Source organism: Fukomys damarensis, unplaced genomic scaffold (assembly GCF_012274545.1).
Source record: "Fukomys damarensis isolate Sample0158 unplaced genomic scaffold, DMR_v1.0_HiC HiC_scaffold_12, whole genome shotgun sequence".
NCBI lineage: Eukaryota > Metazoa > Chordata > Mammalia > Rodentia > Bathyergidae > Fukomys > Fukomys damarensis.
The window spans coordinates 16,070,006-16,088,101 of record NW_022900924.1 but is presented as its reverse complement, the minus strand read 5'-3'; the positions used below and the strand labels follow the sequence as shown (position 1 = coordinate 16,088,101).

Genomic DNA, 18,096 nt, shown 5'->3' with positions numbered 1-18,096 from the left:
AATCAGACCGAGCATCAAATCCATTGGGTAACATTTCTTTTGCAAGCCTAAAACTTAAAACCTAGGTTAAACTGATTCATCCCAAACCCAATTAAAATTAAAGACTAAAATAGTAAATCTTAATTTTCAAGCATATACATATATATGTGAATATATATACATATATATGTGAATATATACACATATATATGTGAATCACATATATATGTGAAAAAATATATATATATATAAATGACTCAAACCAATTGCAGAATAACTCACAAAACCAATGAAAGAACTATCAGATTTACCTGTATAAATTATGTACACCTCTCTCTAAAACAGTGATTCCCAATTGGATAAACGACAGCAAACTAGTCCTCAGCAGGTTTATTAAGTGGTCTGCACTGCTTTCCCCTCTAAACAGCAGTAAATTCAGAGAGCTTTGCCTTCTATTTGAGACTTCACTCTCACAGGAGCTGGGATGGGGACATATTGGCTATCAAGACTGTAAGTCAAAAGTGAGCACCTGTGGTCATCTGCGTAGTGCCCTTCAGAGCTAGTACTTATGCCCAATCTCATCAGAGGAGGACTTGCCTGGAGTTCTGTGAGAGTGACATAGCTGAGAAAGCCTAATGTAGACAAGGGCCTGCTCCTAATCACATTCCCCCCTCTACCTATGCCTTTTGCTTCCTATGGCTCATGACCAGACTAAAACTCTCTTTGCTCTAATGGTAGGGCTATTCAGCTGCTCTGAGGTTGATGCTTTACACTTAATTTCTATTGCTGCTTTTACCCTCCCCCCACCCCCGCCAGATGTTTCTGGTAAGGGGAGGGAAGGGGAGGGTACTCTTGTTGCTGCCATATGTATATGAACATGTATAAAAAGTGGTCAAACCCAGATGAGGGTCCTGCTTCTGGTTTATATACAATAATTTAATCAGTTGTATATATTTAATACCTAAAAAATTAATTCACAATCAAAGTCCTTCATGCATTTTATGAGGAAGTTCTGGATTAAAATGATGGTCAACGAGATGTTGCTTTTGTCTGGGAAGATGGTACTGTCATTTTCTGCTGTAAGAGTCATCAGTGCCTATGGTTTATATGTCCTTAAATTTTTAGTTTCTTCGTGGTCTCAAGCCTTTTTTTCAGCAGCTCCCCCATTTCTAGAAGTGAGTGCAGATAACTGCTCTGCACCTTCTCTTGCACAGTCTTTGAAAATTTTTTATCTTCCTGCAGAGACAAAAATAAGAGGTTTTGCTCAAAATTCATCATCCTACATTACAGCTCCTCAGATAAAATTTCAAACTACTCCGGCCCTCCATGTAATTTTTCAACAAGACCCTCTTGGTTCAGCATCATTATTCTGTCAAATACATTTTGCTGTTAAGTTACATAAAGTAGAAAAAATGGGATTTCTGTTAGCTTTTAATCAAGAAAAATGGTAAATTACTTCTAAGTAGTTTGAACATAAAATCATTACTTTGTTATAAACTACAAAAAGTGCAAAAATTATAATTTCTGATTTTTTGTTTACATGAAAAATATAAAAGATATTTGTTACTCATTTGGAGATAATCACAGCCATTCTAAAGGTATCACTTATTAACTCCATCTTTTTTTGTTTGTTTTGTTTGAGATGGTCTCATTATGTAGTTCAGGCTGGCTTTGAACTTACCATATAGCCTAGGCCAGCCCTGAACTCACGGCAATCCTCCCACCTCAACCTCCTGAGTGCTGGGATTACAATGACGCACCACCATGCCCAGTACTATCTTTTGTGATAAATTCAAGAGACCAAACAATAAAAAAATCAAAGTTTCTTAACCCTCCTTAATAAATACTGTACAGCATTTGCTGCCACATGTTTGCTATAGTAGGAACCATGAAAAATAAATGGGATGTAGTGTAAAAGAGAAAGATAAATGAGGATTGGTCAGATTTACATAAAGCTGGCAGTGTTGCAAAATCCAGAAATACAAGAGAAACCAGGTACAACAGTACTCTGTAAGATCCAGTCTACCTTAGAAATACACGTATGTATGGGAAGGTTTGTAAAAACATTTCATTTGGGCCAAGGATGTAGCTCAGTGGCACCACGCCTGCCTGGCAAGCACAAGGTCCTGAGTTTGATCCCTGGTACAAAAACAAAACAAAACAAAACATATTTTATTCACTACCAGATGTAAAAGCAACTACATTCAGCCTTCCAAATTCACATGTTCTGAATCCAGATCCAACCAATGATGTATTGAAATTATTGGAGGGAAAATGAGTCTGTACTAAACACATTAAGATCTGTCATCAAGATCAAAACTGTAACAAATATTTAACATTTACATTGTATTAACTATGTCACTAATGTAGAGATTATGTAAAGTATAGCAGAGGATGTGGGCATGACCTATGCAAATATTATGCCTTTTTTTTTTTAAAGAGACCTGAGCCTCTGTGGATTGCTGGTATGCACAGTGCATGTGTCTTTTGCACAATAACCAGTTGTGCATGGATACTGAGGGGTGACTGTATAAATAGACAACAGAAACCAGGCATGGTGACACACATTTGTAATTCCTGCACCCTGGAAGGCTGAGGCAAAAGGACTGCAATTTTGAAAGCTCAATCTAGACAACTTAGCAAGACTCTGTCTCAAAAAAATAAAAAGGGCTGGAGAACTAGCTCAGTGTGAAGGGCCTGGGTTCGATCTCCAAAACCACAAACTAAAGAGAGAAAAGACAAGAAGGGGAGGGGAAGGGAAAGAAAGAGCCACCTAAGATGTCCAAGGTACACATATTTTGCACACTATTCAGCCATTTAATGAGTGAGATTGATCCACATAAGACAGCCTCAAGGTTTCTTGAATATAAGGTTGAAAAAATAAAAGGGGGGGGCCTAATAGCCAGGCAAGATGGCATACACCTGATCCTAGCACTCAGGAGGCTGAGTCAAAAGGATCGCCACAAATTCAAGGCCAATTTGGACTACATAGTAAATTCAAGGCCAGCCTGAACTACATAGCAAGACCCTGTGTCAAAAACAAACAACAAACCAAGTAGAATACAATGTCTTAAGTACAAATATACAATAAATTTTTTCCATGAGTACAAATATATAAAAAGGGTCTTGACACATGGGGTCCAGACAAAGGATCTTCCCATGGGAATAGAAAAAGTGATTAGGACTAGAGACCATAATCAAGAGGTCTTATTCATAGGCTCTCTCAAGTTTAGAAAAAAAGGAAAAAAACAAAAAGGGGGCAAGCCCTATAAAACCCCAAAGTACTTAGCACTCTATGGACACTCCTGGGTAGCTGGTACTACTCAGTGTACTATATCCATCATGAGTTTTACAAAAGCAGGCAATATAAACCAATTACTGCTTGTTAAATCCTTACTATAATCCCATGAAGTAATTATCAGTGTCTCCATTTACAAATAAAGAAACTGAGGTTCAGAAAAGGTAAATAACTTTTCCAAGGTCAAAAGACAAGGACAGGAAAAAAAAGACGAGGAGAGAACCAGAGCTAGAAAAATCTAGAGAGTATTATAAAACTAAGAATAATGTCTTGCTCATTTCAGCATGATCTCTTAACAAAAACATCAATAAGCACAGTCTCTTCACAGTGCTTCCCAAGCACCTCATGCTCTTGCCTGGCTGACTTACATGCTCTGGAAGACTGCCTTACTGTCTGATGTGTCTGACCAGGCTGGGATTCCTTTCCTCCATTTCTCTCTGCCTAGCAAAACCTCTATAAATCCTCAAATGTCCCTGCCCCGATGAGACTTTCTGACTCACTCATTTCAATGTGAACATGTCTGCTTTATTAGTCTGGTAATGTCAAATGATCTGAGCCACTTCCCATAGGAAGCAAGCAGTTTTTTCAGAGTTCTAATCTGTTTCAATTTTACAAAAGCACGGCTTGCTTACAATCTTTTTAATGCTGGTGTGCCAGTAAGATTCCACTCATTCCTTGCCCTAGAAGGGTCTGGGTGCAGGTCTGAGGCCAGGGCTCTGGCTGCCTTCAGCCTTCAGAATATTGCATGAGTTCCCTCATCAGCAAACTAAATTTCCTTTCTGGAGCAGCTGGATAGAAACACATTGTTCTACCACTGCTCTTACGGCAACTACCAAACTTCTAAACCTAATCTAGGCAAGTGAAACAACACTCACCAGGAAGAATTCTGTTTTTGTTTGTTTGTTTGTTTTTTAGATAGGGTCTTACTACATAGTCAAACTGGCCTTGAACTCTCTAAGTAGCCCAGGCCTTGAAATTAAGGTGATCCTCCTGCCTCAGCTTCCCAAGTGCTAGGATTATAGGCATGTTCCACCACACCCAGAAAGAATTCATATTTTAAAGACAAAGATTTCACAGGGATTTTGCTAACCACAAGAATTTTAATAAAGGCGCTTAAAATATCAGGATACACCTAGTGGTTGCTACTTTTGATTCATACTTGGTTCTATTTCCTTAGTGGCCTGTTTGTTCTAGCCTAATTATGACTGACATAATTATTTCCAATATTCAACACCTATTTTTTCAAGTGATAATGACTGGGGTGGCAAGTAAACCAACCAGTTCTGCAGCAGGTAAATTCTTATTCAAGGGAATGGTCCTTAGATCTCAACAGTAAAGCCAACTCTCTCTGGTACTCAGGACAGGAACCAATTCATCACGCTGACATAAGTTTTCATAATAAAAGAACAATCTCAAAAATATACAGAAGGATGGGAAAGAAATAAAGAGAATGAAACCCACCATCAACACAATAAAAAGCTATACTAGGACCAGGGATTTAGCTCATTGGTGCTGCCACCTGCCTCATAAGCACAAGTTCAATCCCCAGTACCAAAAAAAAAAAACAAAAAAAACAAAAGCTATATTGTAAACACATACTATAAAAAAAAAGAAAAGAAACTTAAAACAAAAAAACCTGCCAAACTACCCTCTACTCACAAGTCTTTTTACCCCCATGATACTGGAGGATTGAACCCTAGCCCTTTTTTTTCATTTTTTATTTTGAGAGTCTCACTAAATCAGTAAATTCCCCAGGCTGGGCCTGAACTTGAGACCCTCCTGCCTCAGCTTCCTAGAGGATTACTGGGATTACAGACATGCACCACTGTGGTCAGGACTACAGGGAAAGAATGATTAATTGAACGTTTGTGCTTATGATTTAAAAAAAAAATCTGAGAGTGTGTGTGTGTGTGTGTGTGTGTGTGTGTGTGTGTGTGTGTTTAATGAATTGCCTATAATCTCTTACCGGAGAGAAAGAAGTGTCTTCTAAAATAAGTTCTTCAAGCTTAAGTGCAATTAGGTGTGTTTCAAGCCCTTTAATATGATCCACAACGTTGGAAATTAAAGTCTGAAGTCCAGAGACATAGTCTTGGAAACTGGTGAAGACAGGTGGCTGGGAATGAGATTTAAAAAGAGTTGAAAGATCATCAAACATATCTCCTGTGCTTATGTCACATAAAGTATTCTAATTTCATGCTACATTACTTAAAGCTTTTAACAACAGGGATGGTCACAGTTTTGTCTATTAAGAACAGTCTCAAACTACCAAATGCAAAATCAATGATGATGGGCATTATTTTTTAAAGTGAAATTTTATTTCACTCTGGGGAACTGAAGAAGAGAAACTAATAGAAAATATGTTAGTTGGTTATTACTCAACTCAGAGCTGGGACTCTCCTGGAACAACAGGAGATGAGAGGAGCCAAAACTTTATTTTCTTCTCTATATCTTCAAGGTTTTGTTTAATGTTAATGGAAAAGAGAAACAGAATATTTTAAGTTCTATTTTTAAAAATGGGTTAGAACAGTCAATAAAATTCAGAGAAACAAGTGAAAGGACAACTTGCTTTAACAGGCATTAGGGCACTACACACATTAAAATTTACATTAAACCAGGTGGTTCTATAAGTAAATTGTTTGTGTAAGTAACTGTTTCATACATATACTGAAGGAATGCCGGAGGTTAGCTCATTGGTGGAGTTTCCTATTAGGATTCACAAAGCCCTGGGTCTTCCCATGCTATTTAAAAAAAAAAATCCCTGGCCCCCAACATGGTCCTTGTTTAACCTACATCTTAGGAAACCATTAGCCAAAGCAGATGCTGGATCATCCTACCAAAAACTAGATCCTTACTAAGAAAGTAAGCAAAGGGATAAAGAAGTGTTCTAGATTAAAGGAGGGTAGGGCCAGGGATCTAGGTCAGTGGTACCGCAAGCAGCCTTGTAAGAGCAAGGACCCAAGTTCAATACCCGGTACTAAAAACAAAACAAAACAAAAAAAGGAGGTTAAAAATACATTATGATTAAAAAGATTCTAGTATTTTGGAGACAGCGCCAATGGCGAGGATGACTCTTAAGCATATAGTGGGGTTTAGAAGTCTTGTCCCATTATTTCTTTACCTAGGCGCTTGTCTAAAATCAAAATTTCACCAGATCCTTTCCCCTAGTATCTTCAGCACAAGCTCACTGTTCTTGGTCCTTCCTATGTTCATAATTGCCCTGCGCCTAGTCCCATTTTCACTTCCTTTGATGCTCCTAGTAGTTTTGTTAAGTCTTACCCTGCAATTTTGCTTTTTAATTTTGATACCTCTTTGACTTAACAATAAAAAGGTTGTAAGGTTTCTATCAGCTGTCTCCACAATAATCTCTCGTTATGCAGGGAGTACAGTTATTTCCATTCATACATGGTTTCAGTAGTTGCTTCCCTAATTGCAAAGGAAATCTCATTTAGTTGTAGCATCTGAGAGCAGCTTTGAGTTAGAAATTTGTGTTTCCCCATATCAAGTACTTTGTGGGGCTGTTGAACACAAATTTAACAATGTATTTTTGTGAATGAGAGTTGGCATGTCAAATGCATCCTCTAGAAAAATTAATGTAATCGTCTTTGTTTTGTTTGGTTTTTTTGAGACAGGGTCTCACTATGTAGTTGAGACTGACCTGGAACTCACTATGTAGCCCAGGCTGGTCTGGAACACACAGCGATCTTCCTGCCTCAGCCTCCCAAGGGCTGAGATAACCAATGTGCACCACCACACCCAGCTCTGTTTTTTGTTTTTTAAAAACAGGGCCTCAGTGTGTAGTTAAAGCTGGCCTTGGATTCATTATATAGCCCAGGCTGGTCACAGTGATCCTTCTGTCTCAGCCTCCCACAGTGCTAGGTGGTGGGTGCGCCACCACTCCCGGCTATAGTCTTTGTTTTCTAAAGTTGACACTGTGGGTTATTTTTGTGAACAGCCTGATGTTTGGGATATTTTTTCTCAAAATAAGCAAGTCCTTATTAAACCAGGAAAATTAAAAAAAAGATTCTAGTATTTTGGAAAAGGCAACAAAGGACATAATTCGATGACTGCAGAAAAGTGAATACAGACTTTACTGGACAATATCATTGTATCAATATTCAACTTGACTGTGATCTCCTTGAGCACTGTAGTTTTGTAAGAGATTGCTATTTTCTGATGTGTTACTAGATCACAAATCTATCCTTTTCTTTTAAATGGCTCAACAAATAAGACAAACAGCAAAAGTGGCAAAGTATGAACAAGTGGTAACCTAGGTTAGGATTCTTTGCACATATCATTATATTAATCTTTCAACTTTTCTGTAATTTTTTAAAAAATGTATGCATGGTGCCAGGTGTGGAGGAATATGCCTGTAATCCCAGCACTCAGGAGGCTGAGGCAGGAGGATCACTGCAAATTTGAGGCCAGCCTGGGCTACATAGTAAATTCAAGGCCAGCCTGGACTACACAGCAAGACCATGTCTCATAACTAAGTGAATGAATGAACAAATGTAAGCATAGTGCATGGCTCCGGTAGTCCCAAATATTTGGGAGGCTGAGGCAGGAGGACCTCTTAAACCCAGCAGTCTGACACCAACCTGGGCAATATATTATAAAACCTTTTTTAAAAATGTTGGAGGCAAACAAGAATACATATAGGATCATGAAAACTCTTACAACATGCAAGAAAGAAGAGAAAAAAAAAAAAAAGCAGCCCACAACCAGATGCGGTGGTGTATACCTATAATCCCAGAATTGTGGGAGGGTGAAGCAGAAGGATTTCAAGTTTGAGTCTAGCCTAGGCAATTTTAACAAGATCATGTCTCTAAATAAATACATACATAAACAAATTAATAGACCTGGGGCGGTAGCTCATCAGAAGTCCTAGGTTCAACCCCAAGTTGGCGGGGGGGGGGGGGGGGAAAGGAGGGAGGAGAGAGGGAGAGGGGAAGGGAAGGAGAGAGAGAGAAGAGGACGAGAGAGGAAGAAGGAAGGAGAAAGAAAAATGAGCAGCAGCTTTGCAGTCAGAGTGTTACTTGTTTTTGTTGTTACTGTTATTACCATGATGATGCTGGTTTCTTTTTTCTTCTTTTTCTTTTTCTGTAAATTTAATTTGAATGGTCGCAGGACACTCTCACAATAACTAGATACCCAAAGGATAATGGAAATGGTCTGAAAGAGAAACAACAGCCACGCCATCAATAAAGATATCATCAGAAAGTTAAAGCTACGGATTAAACAAAAAATTCTAACTGGCAGTTTCTACACACATTCCTTCAATTTCTTTCCTGAATTTTCACTCTCTGGTTTCTACAATCAACACACTGACCCAGGCCTTCACCATCTGCTTAGACTACTGCAATAGCCTACATTCTTTTTGCTTAATGATAACTCCTAGGACAGTCCCTAGTAGGCAGGAATCCAAAGGTTCCTATCATATACCTCACTAGCCAGGTGAGACAGACTCACCGACCTGTGGAAGGATCTCCCCAGGTGATCAGCACATAGCCTGCCTGTATTAAAGTAGCTCTTTATGCATTTTTTCCCAGTCTGCAGTGTGAGCATGTACATACGTGTTGTTATTACTAAGTATATCTTAAGAAATTTTAACATTCGTTATCAGAACAGAGTACACTGCCTTCAGTAAATTACTGAAGTGAGGAGATAAAAGTAAACAGACATGACAGAAATAAAAGGAAAGATAATGGATTATGAATAGAGTAGTGTTAGAGGTTAAACTGCAGGTATAACATGCCTATTCATAGTTGGAAATTGAATCCTGAATACCATTTAGGAAAATCACATTTTTCAAGAAGAGAACAAAAACATACCTCAACAAAGAAGACTAGATTTTCTAAAAGAATAGGGTGTGTTTTCAAATTACCACCTTTTACTTCTAAGAGGTCTCCTGTACATTTACTGAAGACATCTGAAGACAGAAAAATATTTTATACTTTTATTCACCTTTTTTTCAATATCATTTTTTAAGAACACAGTATCTAATCTAGTAGAGAATAAACAAATATAAAAGCTTAATTTGGAGAGCTTTTCATTTTTCACTTTCCATAATGAACGAAAGATTAGAGGGTATTTAAGCTCCTTAAAAATCCATGTTGACCACTGCTCAGTAGTCTTTTGTTTGTTTGTGTTTTGAGACGGTCTCAATACTAGTTCCAGTTGGCATTGAACTCCCCATGTAGCCCAAGACGACCTTGAACTCTTGGCATTCCTTCTGCTTCAGCCTCCACAGTGTTAGGATTACAGGTATGCGCCACCACACCCAGCTCAGTAGTCTTTAAAATATAGAAAGTGGCTTTAAAAATTATGTATTCTGGTCACACGTAGTGGGCGTGTGCCTGTAATCTCAGTTACTCAGGAGGCTAACGGAGGAGAATTGTGAGTTCTAAACCAGCCTAGCCAATTTAGTGAGATTGTGTCTCAATTTAAAAGGAGTAGAGGAGATGGCCAAGTAATACAGCACTTGTCTAGCATGGGAAAGTCCCTGGGCATAATTCCCAGGGACACACACACATGTGCATGTACACACACACACTTTTTTTTTTCATAGTAGGGTAGATATATGAGCTAAAATATTTCAAAGGTCATAGACACAATAAAATTAAGAATTTGGAGGGCCAGGGATTTAGCTCAGTAGTTCCACTGCTTGCCTTGCAAGGGCGAGGTCCCAAGTTTGATCCCTGATACCAAAAAAAAAAAAGACCTTAAGTGAGTGAATGAGGAGAACTTGTACCATTATAAAGATCAGAAAGGTATACTGTAGAAAGTCATCTTCATAATAGATACCACATTTTATTCACACAATTTAATTTTCAGGGATTTCTCATTTGAGCAATAAAGACCCTTTAGGTCCTTGAAAAGTTATATATCTCCTTTTACCAATCAACACCATTCCTAGAAATTCAATCCCAAGGAAATAATCAAATAAGTATCCAAACGTGTCCCACAATAAATTTCAGCATTGTTGTAAGAAATAAATAAATGATGTACTATATAAACAACAGAGGAGTACATAATTAAATTTGGTACACTGATACAATACCACAGAATTGTATACATGCTTAAGAATGAATGCAATAAAGACAAGAATGGTGGTTCATGCCTGTAATCCCAGCTCAGGAAGCTGAGACAGAAAGATCAAATTTAAGGATAGCCGGAGTTACACAGCATTTTCAAGATTAGCCTGGATTACAGGGTGAATCCCTGTCTCAAAACACACAAACAAACCAGGTATTGCGGCACACACCTGTAATCCCAGCACTCAGAAATGCTGAAGCAGGAAGGTGGCCATGAGTTTGAGGCCAGCCTGGACTACAAAGTGAGTTCAAGGCCATCCTGAACTACATAATGAGATTATCTCAAAAACAAAACAAAAAAAGCAAACAAAACACACACAAGTACACACACACCAGAGGAGGGAGGGGGAAAGAACTGTACATGGGCCTGGAGATATAGCTCAGTGGTACAGAACTTGCCCAGCATGCCTAAGGCCCTACCTATGTTCAAATCCCTAACAGTGCCCATAAAAAGGAAAATATATGTATTTATATAAAGTTGACATGTAAAGATATCAAAGATTAAAAGAATTAGAAAAGCACTTCTCTGTGTTAAAAAAATTTCTACTATGCATTTTCATATACACATGTATGACTGACTGTTTGGATGGCATCTGGGTATACTGACTCCAAAGGGTTAATAGTCTTCAGGCCAGGATGGGCAAAGGGGGAGACCAGATAAGTATTCACTACTTTTGTAATCAAAGCTTAATTTTTAATAATAAAAAGTAAGTTTGTTTGGTACAGGAGATTAGACTTAGAACCATGTGCTTGCGAGGTAGGTGGTGGCACCACTGAGCTAAATCCCCAGCCCAAGTTTTTAAAAATTCTACAAATATGCACTCTTTTTTCATTCTACCACAAGTTTGCATTAAAAAAAAAAAAGAAAAAAAATGAGCTAGTGCCAGACAATAAAATACAGGAATCCACAGTAAAAACACTTACCTTTTAACTGTTCTAATGAAGACTTAAGGCTATTCTCTATTCGCTCCTGTATCGCCATTGTATCCTCTAAAATTGAACAAGAAAACATAAAAAGCTATCTTCTTTTAATAAGATAAAGAAACAAGATCAATACTTGCAAGTAACTCATGGGCAAAGATCATTTTTTCCCCTCTCCAGGTGCTAGGCACCTCAGGCCAGGGATTTAGCTCAGTGGTTCTGCTGCCTGCCTTGCAAGCACAAGGACCTGAGTTGGACCCCCAGTACCAAAAAAAAAAAAAAAAAAAAAAAAATGCATCTAAATTCCAATATTGAGAGAGAAAAATATGAAGAAAAGGGGGAAAAATGTAAAAAGAAGAAAAAGTCATTAATTACCTACTACCTAAAATGTTTTAGGATTTCAAGTCTATACATTTCAAATATTCTGATAGGATCTACAAATCTTGTAATTTTAAAGAAAACAAAAAACATGGACAATGGAATAACTCATCTCACTGGATTGAGAACTCAGAAAAAAAACAGCTAAAATTTTAAAACAATTCAATATAAAATCTAGTAATATTTCAACAAATCAAGGATTTCATGAGCTTTTAGATCAAACAACTGAACTTTTAAAAATTGTTATTTTTACTTATTTATTTTTGAGACAAGGTCTCATTATGTTCAGGCTGACTTGAATTCACTATGTAGCTCAGGCTGGCCTTGAATTCATAGCAATCCTCCCACCTCAGCCTCCAGGTGCTGGGATTACAGGCATGCGCCATGAGGCCCCACTAATAACTGACTTTAAATATGGAAAGAAATTATGCTTCTGAAACATTTCTTTGCAATCTTATATACTAAACCAAACATTTCCCAAGCAGTTTCCAGTTTTCCTCAATTCTACATTATTTCTAAATGTGAGGCTATAGAGATTTTATTGCATTTACTACATTTTCTTTTTCTTTTCTTTTTGTACCAGGGATTGAACTGGGGACCTTGCACTTGCAAGGCAGGTGGCAGAACAACTGAACCAAATCCCCAGCCCCTAAATTTACTAAATTTTCAATGATAAAGATCTAGTGAACATACATGCAAGTATATACTTACCTAAACCATTGGTATCCAGCTCATAAATATCATTAACAAGATAAAAGGAACTTATCTGGCATTGAGAACAGCCAGAATTAAAGAATCCACCCATTCTGGTAGGTACAGGACCAAGGAAAGGATACTGGAAATAAAGAGGAAAAATGGTATCTTTAAATTCATGCAAAATAAGAAAACAAGGGATTGTAACAACTGGATAAAACCTGTTTTGGTGACCTAGTGAAAACTCATTAACCAGCAAACTAATAACTAAATCATTATGGTATAAATAGCAATACCGTATTAATTTGCTGATGGTTATTTAAAATTTACTTATTACCCAAAAAACCTCTTGCTTTTCTTCCACTTTCTACATATAAAGAAAGCCTATGCAATTCTGAGTCTATAAAATTTCTTTTCCTACAGATGACATAAACTGGGACCAAATGTTAAAACTGGTTCTTTACTGCTCAACCAACCTCGAACTCCTATTTAAGAAAAAATAAATAAAATCTTAATAAAATAATTGCAGCTCTAATGACAAAATTTTTATTTTTTTTACAACAAATACTTTTAATGATACCTGAATTTCCTTCTCAATAAATCGCTTTCCTGTTTCTACAGCCACCTCTAGCTGTTGAAGGAGCAAACGCAGAGTATCAATCCGGGAGGAGACACCATTCTCAGTAGTCTTCTCTGAGTTCTTTGGCTCCACAGGGTGGTTAAGACTTGGAAGTCCACTGATCAGCCTCAATGTTAAGGAACGGATTCTTAACCACATGGTCTCCTCCTCCAAAGAAAGTTTCTTATGCTCTTCAGAAACATCCCTTCAACAAAAACAGCACCAGACCATCCACTTTATTCAACTTTTTTATTCAGATTTTTCAACATTTGCTGTCATCAGTCAAAATACCTTTGAATGACCCTATGACCAGCCATTTACCATATGAATGATGTTAGGCCAAAAATTATCTGAAATCTCATCTCACTCTAAGTATAATGGGCATGATAACCTACCTTCAGATTGCTTTCCTTTTGACTTTTTTCACTGATAATTAAAGTACATGATTACACAAAAAATTCAAATGATAGAAAAGCAAAAATTACAAAGAAAAGGTATCCTGATAACGAAGCACTTACAGTAGTAACAAGCTTGGTATAAATCCTTTCAGATTTTTGCAATAGAGATGTATAAAAGTGGCTAGAGGTGTAGCTCAGTTGTAGAATACATAGAAGGAAGACAGGGAAAAGGAGGACAGGGGAAGTGGGAGATAAGTCACTAGGTCTGCAGACATCATCTTTAAAGGGTCTAGTCTACTTGCAAGGTCAGCCCCTGGCTTATGTCTAAAAGCTTGTACTCTAACCATTTCTTAAGAGTCAAGAGTGGGCTGGGAATTTAGCTCAGTGATTCCGCTGCCTGTTTTACAAGCTCAATGTCCCAAGTTCGAACCCTGATCTCACACACACACACACACACACGTCAAGAGCAGCTTATTGTGCTGGGATTGTTCAAACCACATGGTTTATGGTGTACATCCTTCCTTCTAGAAGTCTGGGATTTTGGTATATGCTGGACAGAGCCACTAAAAACCCTGGGAGTGGAGTTTCTATTCAGCTTCCATGGGCAGAAACACTGCACATGTGTTACAGCATTATTTCCTGCTGGACAGGAGTATGTTTGGTGTGTCTCCTCACAGGAGGGACAGAGCAGTGGAAATCTCGAGGCTCTGTCTGTGCCTTTTCTTTGTTGTCCTGTCGTGTGTCTTTTTGCCATAGCAAACTTTAGTTGCAAGAGCAACTATATGCTGAATCTCCTGAGTCATTCTAGAAATTCACTGAATGTGATCTTGCCAAACTACATGTCATGATATTTTTCAGAACTACCTCATATATCTACCTTGCATTCTTTTGCATTTATTGCCTTAGGCACCACCTTCTTTTTTTGTACTGGGGATCGAACTCAGGACCCTTTGCTTGCCAGTCAGGCATAGGTACCACTAAGCTAAATCCTCGTCCCAGGCTCCAAGTCTTAGAAGCAGATATGCTGAAGTGAATAGTATGTGGCAGCATTTTAAATTTTGATACATATCATGGGCAGAGATTCAGCTCAGTGGCACCTGCCTTGCAAGCGCAAGGTCCTGAGTTTGAACCCCATACCAAAAGAAAAAAGGATAAATTTTGATACATATCACTAAAATCTCTATAGGAAAATTATATAAAATTGTATCACTATGTGAACACATGACAATAACCATTTTTTTCATACAACCTTGCTGATCACAAGTTTTAATCTATTTTGTTTGAAATAAAATGTCTATTACTGTAAGACGCATTTCTTTGAAGTTCTTATTAGTCCCTTTGAACAAGCTGTTTCTTCTTTGTTAGCTTATTAAGAGTTCTCTGTAGGGCCAGGGATTTAGCTAGGTGGCATGGTGCCTGTCTGAGTTTGATCCCCAGTACCAAAAAAACAAAAGAACAAAAAAAGGTTCTCTGTAGAAATGAAGAATATTAATGCATAAGAAGAAATTAGAGACCCAAAATGAAAAGTACTTGCCAAGTATATGCAAAGCCGTGGGTTCAATCACTGTATTACTCAAACACAAACCCACCAAGAAGAAATTTATCAATTTACCATAAATCTTTAGGACTTCACAAGTCTAACTTCCAGATTTGATATACTCCCGAGCTTTCTCCACTTACTTAAAAGGTATGTCATTTTTCTCTAGAATTTCTAAGGAATTTTAACACATAATCTTCAATCTACCTGGAATTTGTTGTCATACATACTATAAAGTAGATCTAAACTTTAAATAGAGCCAGATAGAACTATTAGTTCCAACAGAGGAGTGAGATATATCTTCGTTCTTTGGCTTACCTATATTTTCTGATCTCATCAACAAATGTTATTTTATATTTGCATAAAAAGAAGTTTTTTTTAAAGTCTTAGATTCACCCTAATTTTTTAGAAATAAATTGCTTGAGGTTAAATCTCTTACCGGTCTTTTGGATCCCAGCTGAAGAAAACATTTAAATCTCTGTTATCTCTCAATTCTTCCCATGGAATGTCATCCTCTTCTGGCCTAAGATTCATTGACTTTATACTTTCTGCTAAACTGGTTGATCTGTAATATCGAGTAATTATGTTTTATTTCAAAGCAAAACAGACATAAAAATATATTAGCCAGGAAAGGAAAGGAAAGAGGAAGGAAGGATTTACTGTTAAGAAATAAGAACTAAAGCAGGCATGGTGGTGTGCACCTGTAATTCCAGCACTCTGGCTCAGGCAGGACCGTGAGTTTGAGCCTGACCTAGGCAACTTGACAATTTAATGAGACCTTTTCTCAAAGTAAAAAATTAAACGGCTAGGGATGTACCTCAGCGCAAAGGTTCTGTGTTCACCTAATACCACACACATGGGTATGTACATAAAATAAAAGCTAATAAAAGGTGAAACAGAACCAAGTACAGATCATGCTGGGTCACTAAACAGCAAGAGATGGGCCAGGGATTTAGCTCAGTGGCACTGCACCTGCTTTGCTAACACAAGGTCCTGAGTTCGATCCTTGGTATCAATCAATCAATAGTAAGAGAAAGTTTTCTTGAAGCCTAATCAAAGCAAAGTAGATCAGCACTAATTCCTGAAAGCCTTTGTTTGTAGGGGAAGGAAAACTTTAAAGCACAATATGGATCAGGATTGCTGGGTGCAGTGGCACGTGCCTATAATTCCAACACTCAGGAGGCTGAGGCAGGAGTATCACTGTGAGTTTGAGGCCACCCTCACCCAGGGAGTGAAGATCCTGGCCAAGATGGCTTCTGAATTGGATCTCAAAATGGTGCTAACAGTACTCTATCATTCTCTTTGACAGGCTAGAGGCTGTTTCCCTGTTTCCTCCTCCTTTCTCCCTTTCGCCACCATTTTTCCCTTAAGCCTGCTAATGACACCCATGAGCCCATTAAGGGTTCTACAGCACCTGAAATAATCCTATATTTCTTTTTACCTCTCATGTAATACTTACATATTTGCTTCAAGTAGAAGATCTAACAGCATCCGTTCAGTACGAACTTGTGCAAAATGAAGAGAATTATTCAGCCTGTTCCTAAAAGCGATAAACTCTGGGATCTTCTCAAATGCACCATATTTGTAAGCTTGAATAATATATTCTGAGGTCTGGGAAGGAAAGATATCACCTTGGTATAAATATTACATTTTAGGCATTGTAAGCAAACTTTGCCAGCAAAAACAAAATACTTGGGCTAAAATTAAAATTTTTAATTCAACCTTTGAAGGTCTTGGTCAAATAGAGTATCAGCTTATAAAAATGTTACTTTTCTGCCTTCCTGCACATGAGTCACATGTCTTTTTTACTAGTACTACTAATTACAAAACTCAGCTGCTGCTACCATCTCATTGACCTTCTCTAGGCAACCAATCTTTCAACACAACAGGACTAGAGATTTTGCTTTGCCACATCAGACAAAAATTTGGTTAGTGCCATCCTGGAAGGGATATTACTCCATGTTTTTCTGCATCCAAGATAAACTGTATTTTATACAAAGGTCCCAAAGATGAATAATATAACCACCCCACACACCCAAAGTAAAAATCATTCTCCTTCAGCAAAAACAGACTGCTTCTTGGTTTTCTTTCCAAATACCGTATCACATATACATATGTGCATTACATCAGGATAGAAGACACCAAACAAAAGACCTATAAAAAATCATGTACTAATCCATTCTGAGGACAGAAAGACTTCAAGACCAGGTTTCTTGTCCTGGTGAAAGAACACATGTGTTTTAATTGTAGATTAATACACATATACACATGGAACATTACAGAATAGAGGCAAGATAAAGAATTCTAACCAGAAATCTTGGCACAATAGAAGAAAATCTTGGAGAAGAGCATTTCACAGGTAGGGGGCCTATGCCATCAGGATCAGAAGAAAGGAGATCAACCCTTTGGGCCAAGAAAGTGTTAGCTCAGAGCTGATGTTTGCCCCACAAGATCTTTTCCAGAAAAGCCAGTCTTTTTGCACAGCCTCAATTAGCTCTATCCCCATCTCCATTATTTGAGTGATCTGCCCAGTAGGAAAATAGGCCAATAGTCAACAACATACCCTCTGATACACAGCCTCGCAGGGTTCATTTCAGGCCGCGGGATTGCGCCACGGGCGCTAATTCAACTGCTTTCGATGCAGCTTTTAAACCCCCATGGGACACCTCGGCGAGCTGTTTGCCTGCAGTATCTGGAGAAATTAAAGACGGACGGACACAAGAAAATTAAAAAGATTACTTGTGATCCTGCAGGTTTAAAGAGGGACTATCTGAAAAAGCTCGAATGTATTTGTTAGCTTGATTAAGGACAGTGATATGGCCCATTAAGAAGAGGCCAGAACACTAATCACATATGCCTATCCAGGGCCCCCTGGTTTAGAAAACATAGCAAGGTTTACTTACTATCAGCCCTTGCAATAGTAACTTAAGCTTCAAAAAGTTGGGAACATTTGATTTGTCTAATAATCAGGAAAAAAATTTGACTCTGATAGTTCTAAATTTATAAATTACAGTTCCAAAACATGCTGTGATTAAAGAAAACAACCCAGGACTGGAGATTTAGCTCAGTGGTTCCACCGCCTGCCTCGCAAGCAGAAGGACTTGAGTTCAATCCCCGGTACCAGGAAAAAAAAAAAAAAAAAAAAAAAAAAAAAAAAAAAAAAAAAAAAAAAAAAAAAACCA

At 37.9% G+C, this 18,096-nt stretch overlaps 1 protein-coding gene across 4 annotated transcripts in view; it reads right to left on the bottom strand.

Annotated features, from left to right (window-relative positions):
* Nucleotides 1–220: 220 nt before the first annotated feature.
* Naa25 (N-alpha-acetyltransferase 25, NatB auxiliary subunit) overlaps nucleotides 221–18,096 on the bottom strand; it is a 68,006-nt gene continuing 50,130 nt past the window's right edge. For 3 of the 4 annotated variants that reach the window (XM_010604487.3, XM_010604488.3, XM_010604489.3), the window contains exons 16-24: nucleotides 16,374–16,525; nucleotides 15,354–15,479; nucleotides 12,941–13,184; nucleotides 12,379–12,502; nucleotides 11,293–11,358; nucleotides 9,106–9,203; nucleotides 8,336–8,446; nucleotides 5,244–5,390; nucleotides 221–1,215 (exon numbers count right to left, since the gene is read on the bottom strand). In XM_010604487.3, coding sequence (XP_010602789.1) covers nucleotides 1,093–1,215; nucleotides 5,244–5,390; nucleotides 8,336–8,446; nucleotides 9,106–9,203; nucleotides 11,293–11,358; nucleotides 12,379–12,502; nucleotides 12,941–13,184; nucleotides 15,354–15,479; nucleotides 16,374–16,525 — 1,191 coding nt within the window. In that variant the 3' untranslated portion in view covers nucleotides 221–1,092. The remainder of the gene's footprint in view (nucleotides 1,216–5,243; nucleotides 5,391–8,335; nucleotides 8,447–9,105; nucleotides 9,204–11,292; nucleotides 11,359–12,378; nucleotides 12,503–12,940; nucleotides 13,185–15,353; nucleotides 15,480–16,373; nucleotides 16,526–18,096) is intronic. The other variant, XM_010604490.3, reaches the window with a different exon arrangement.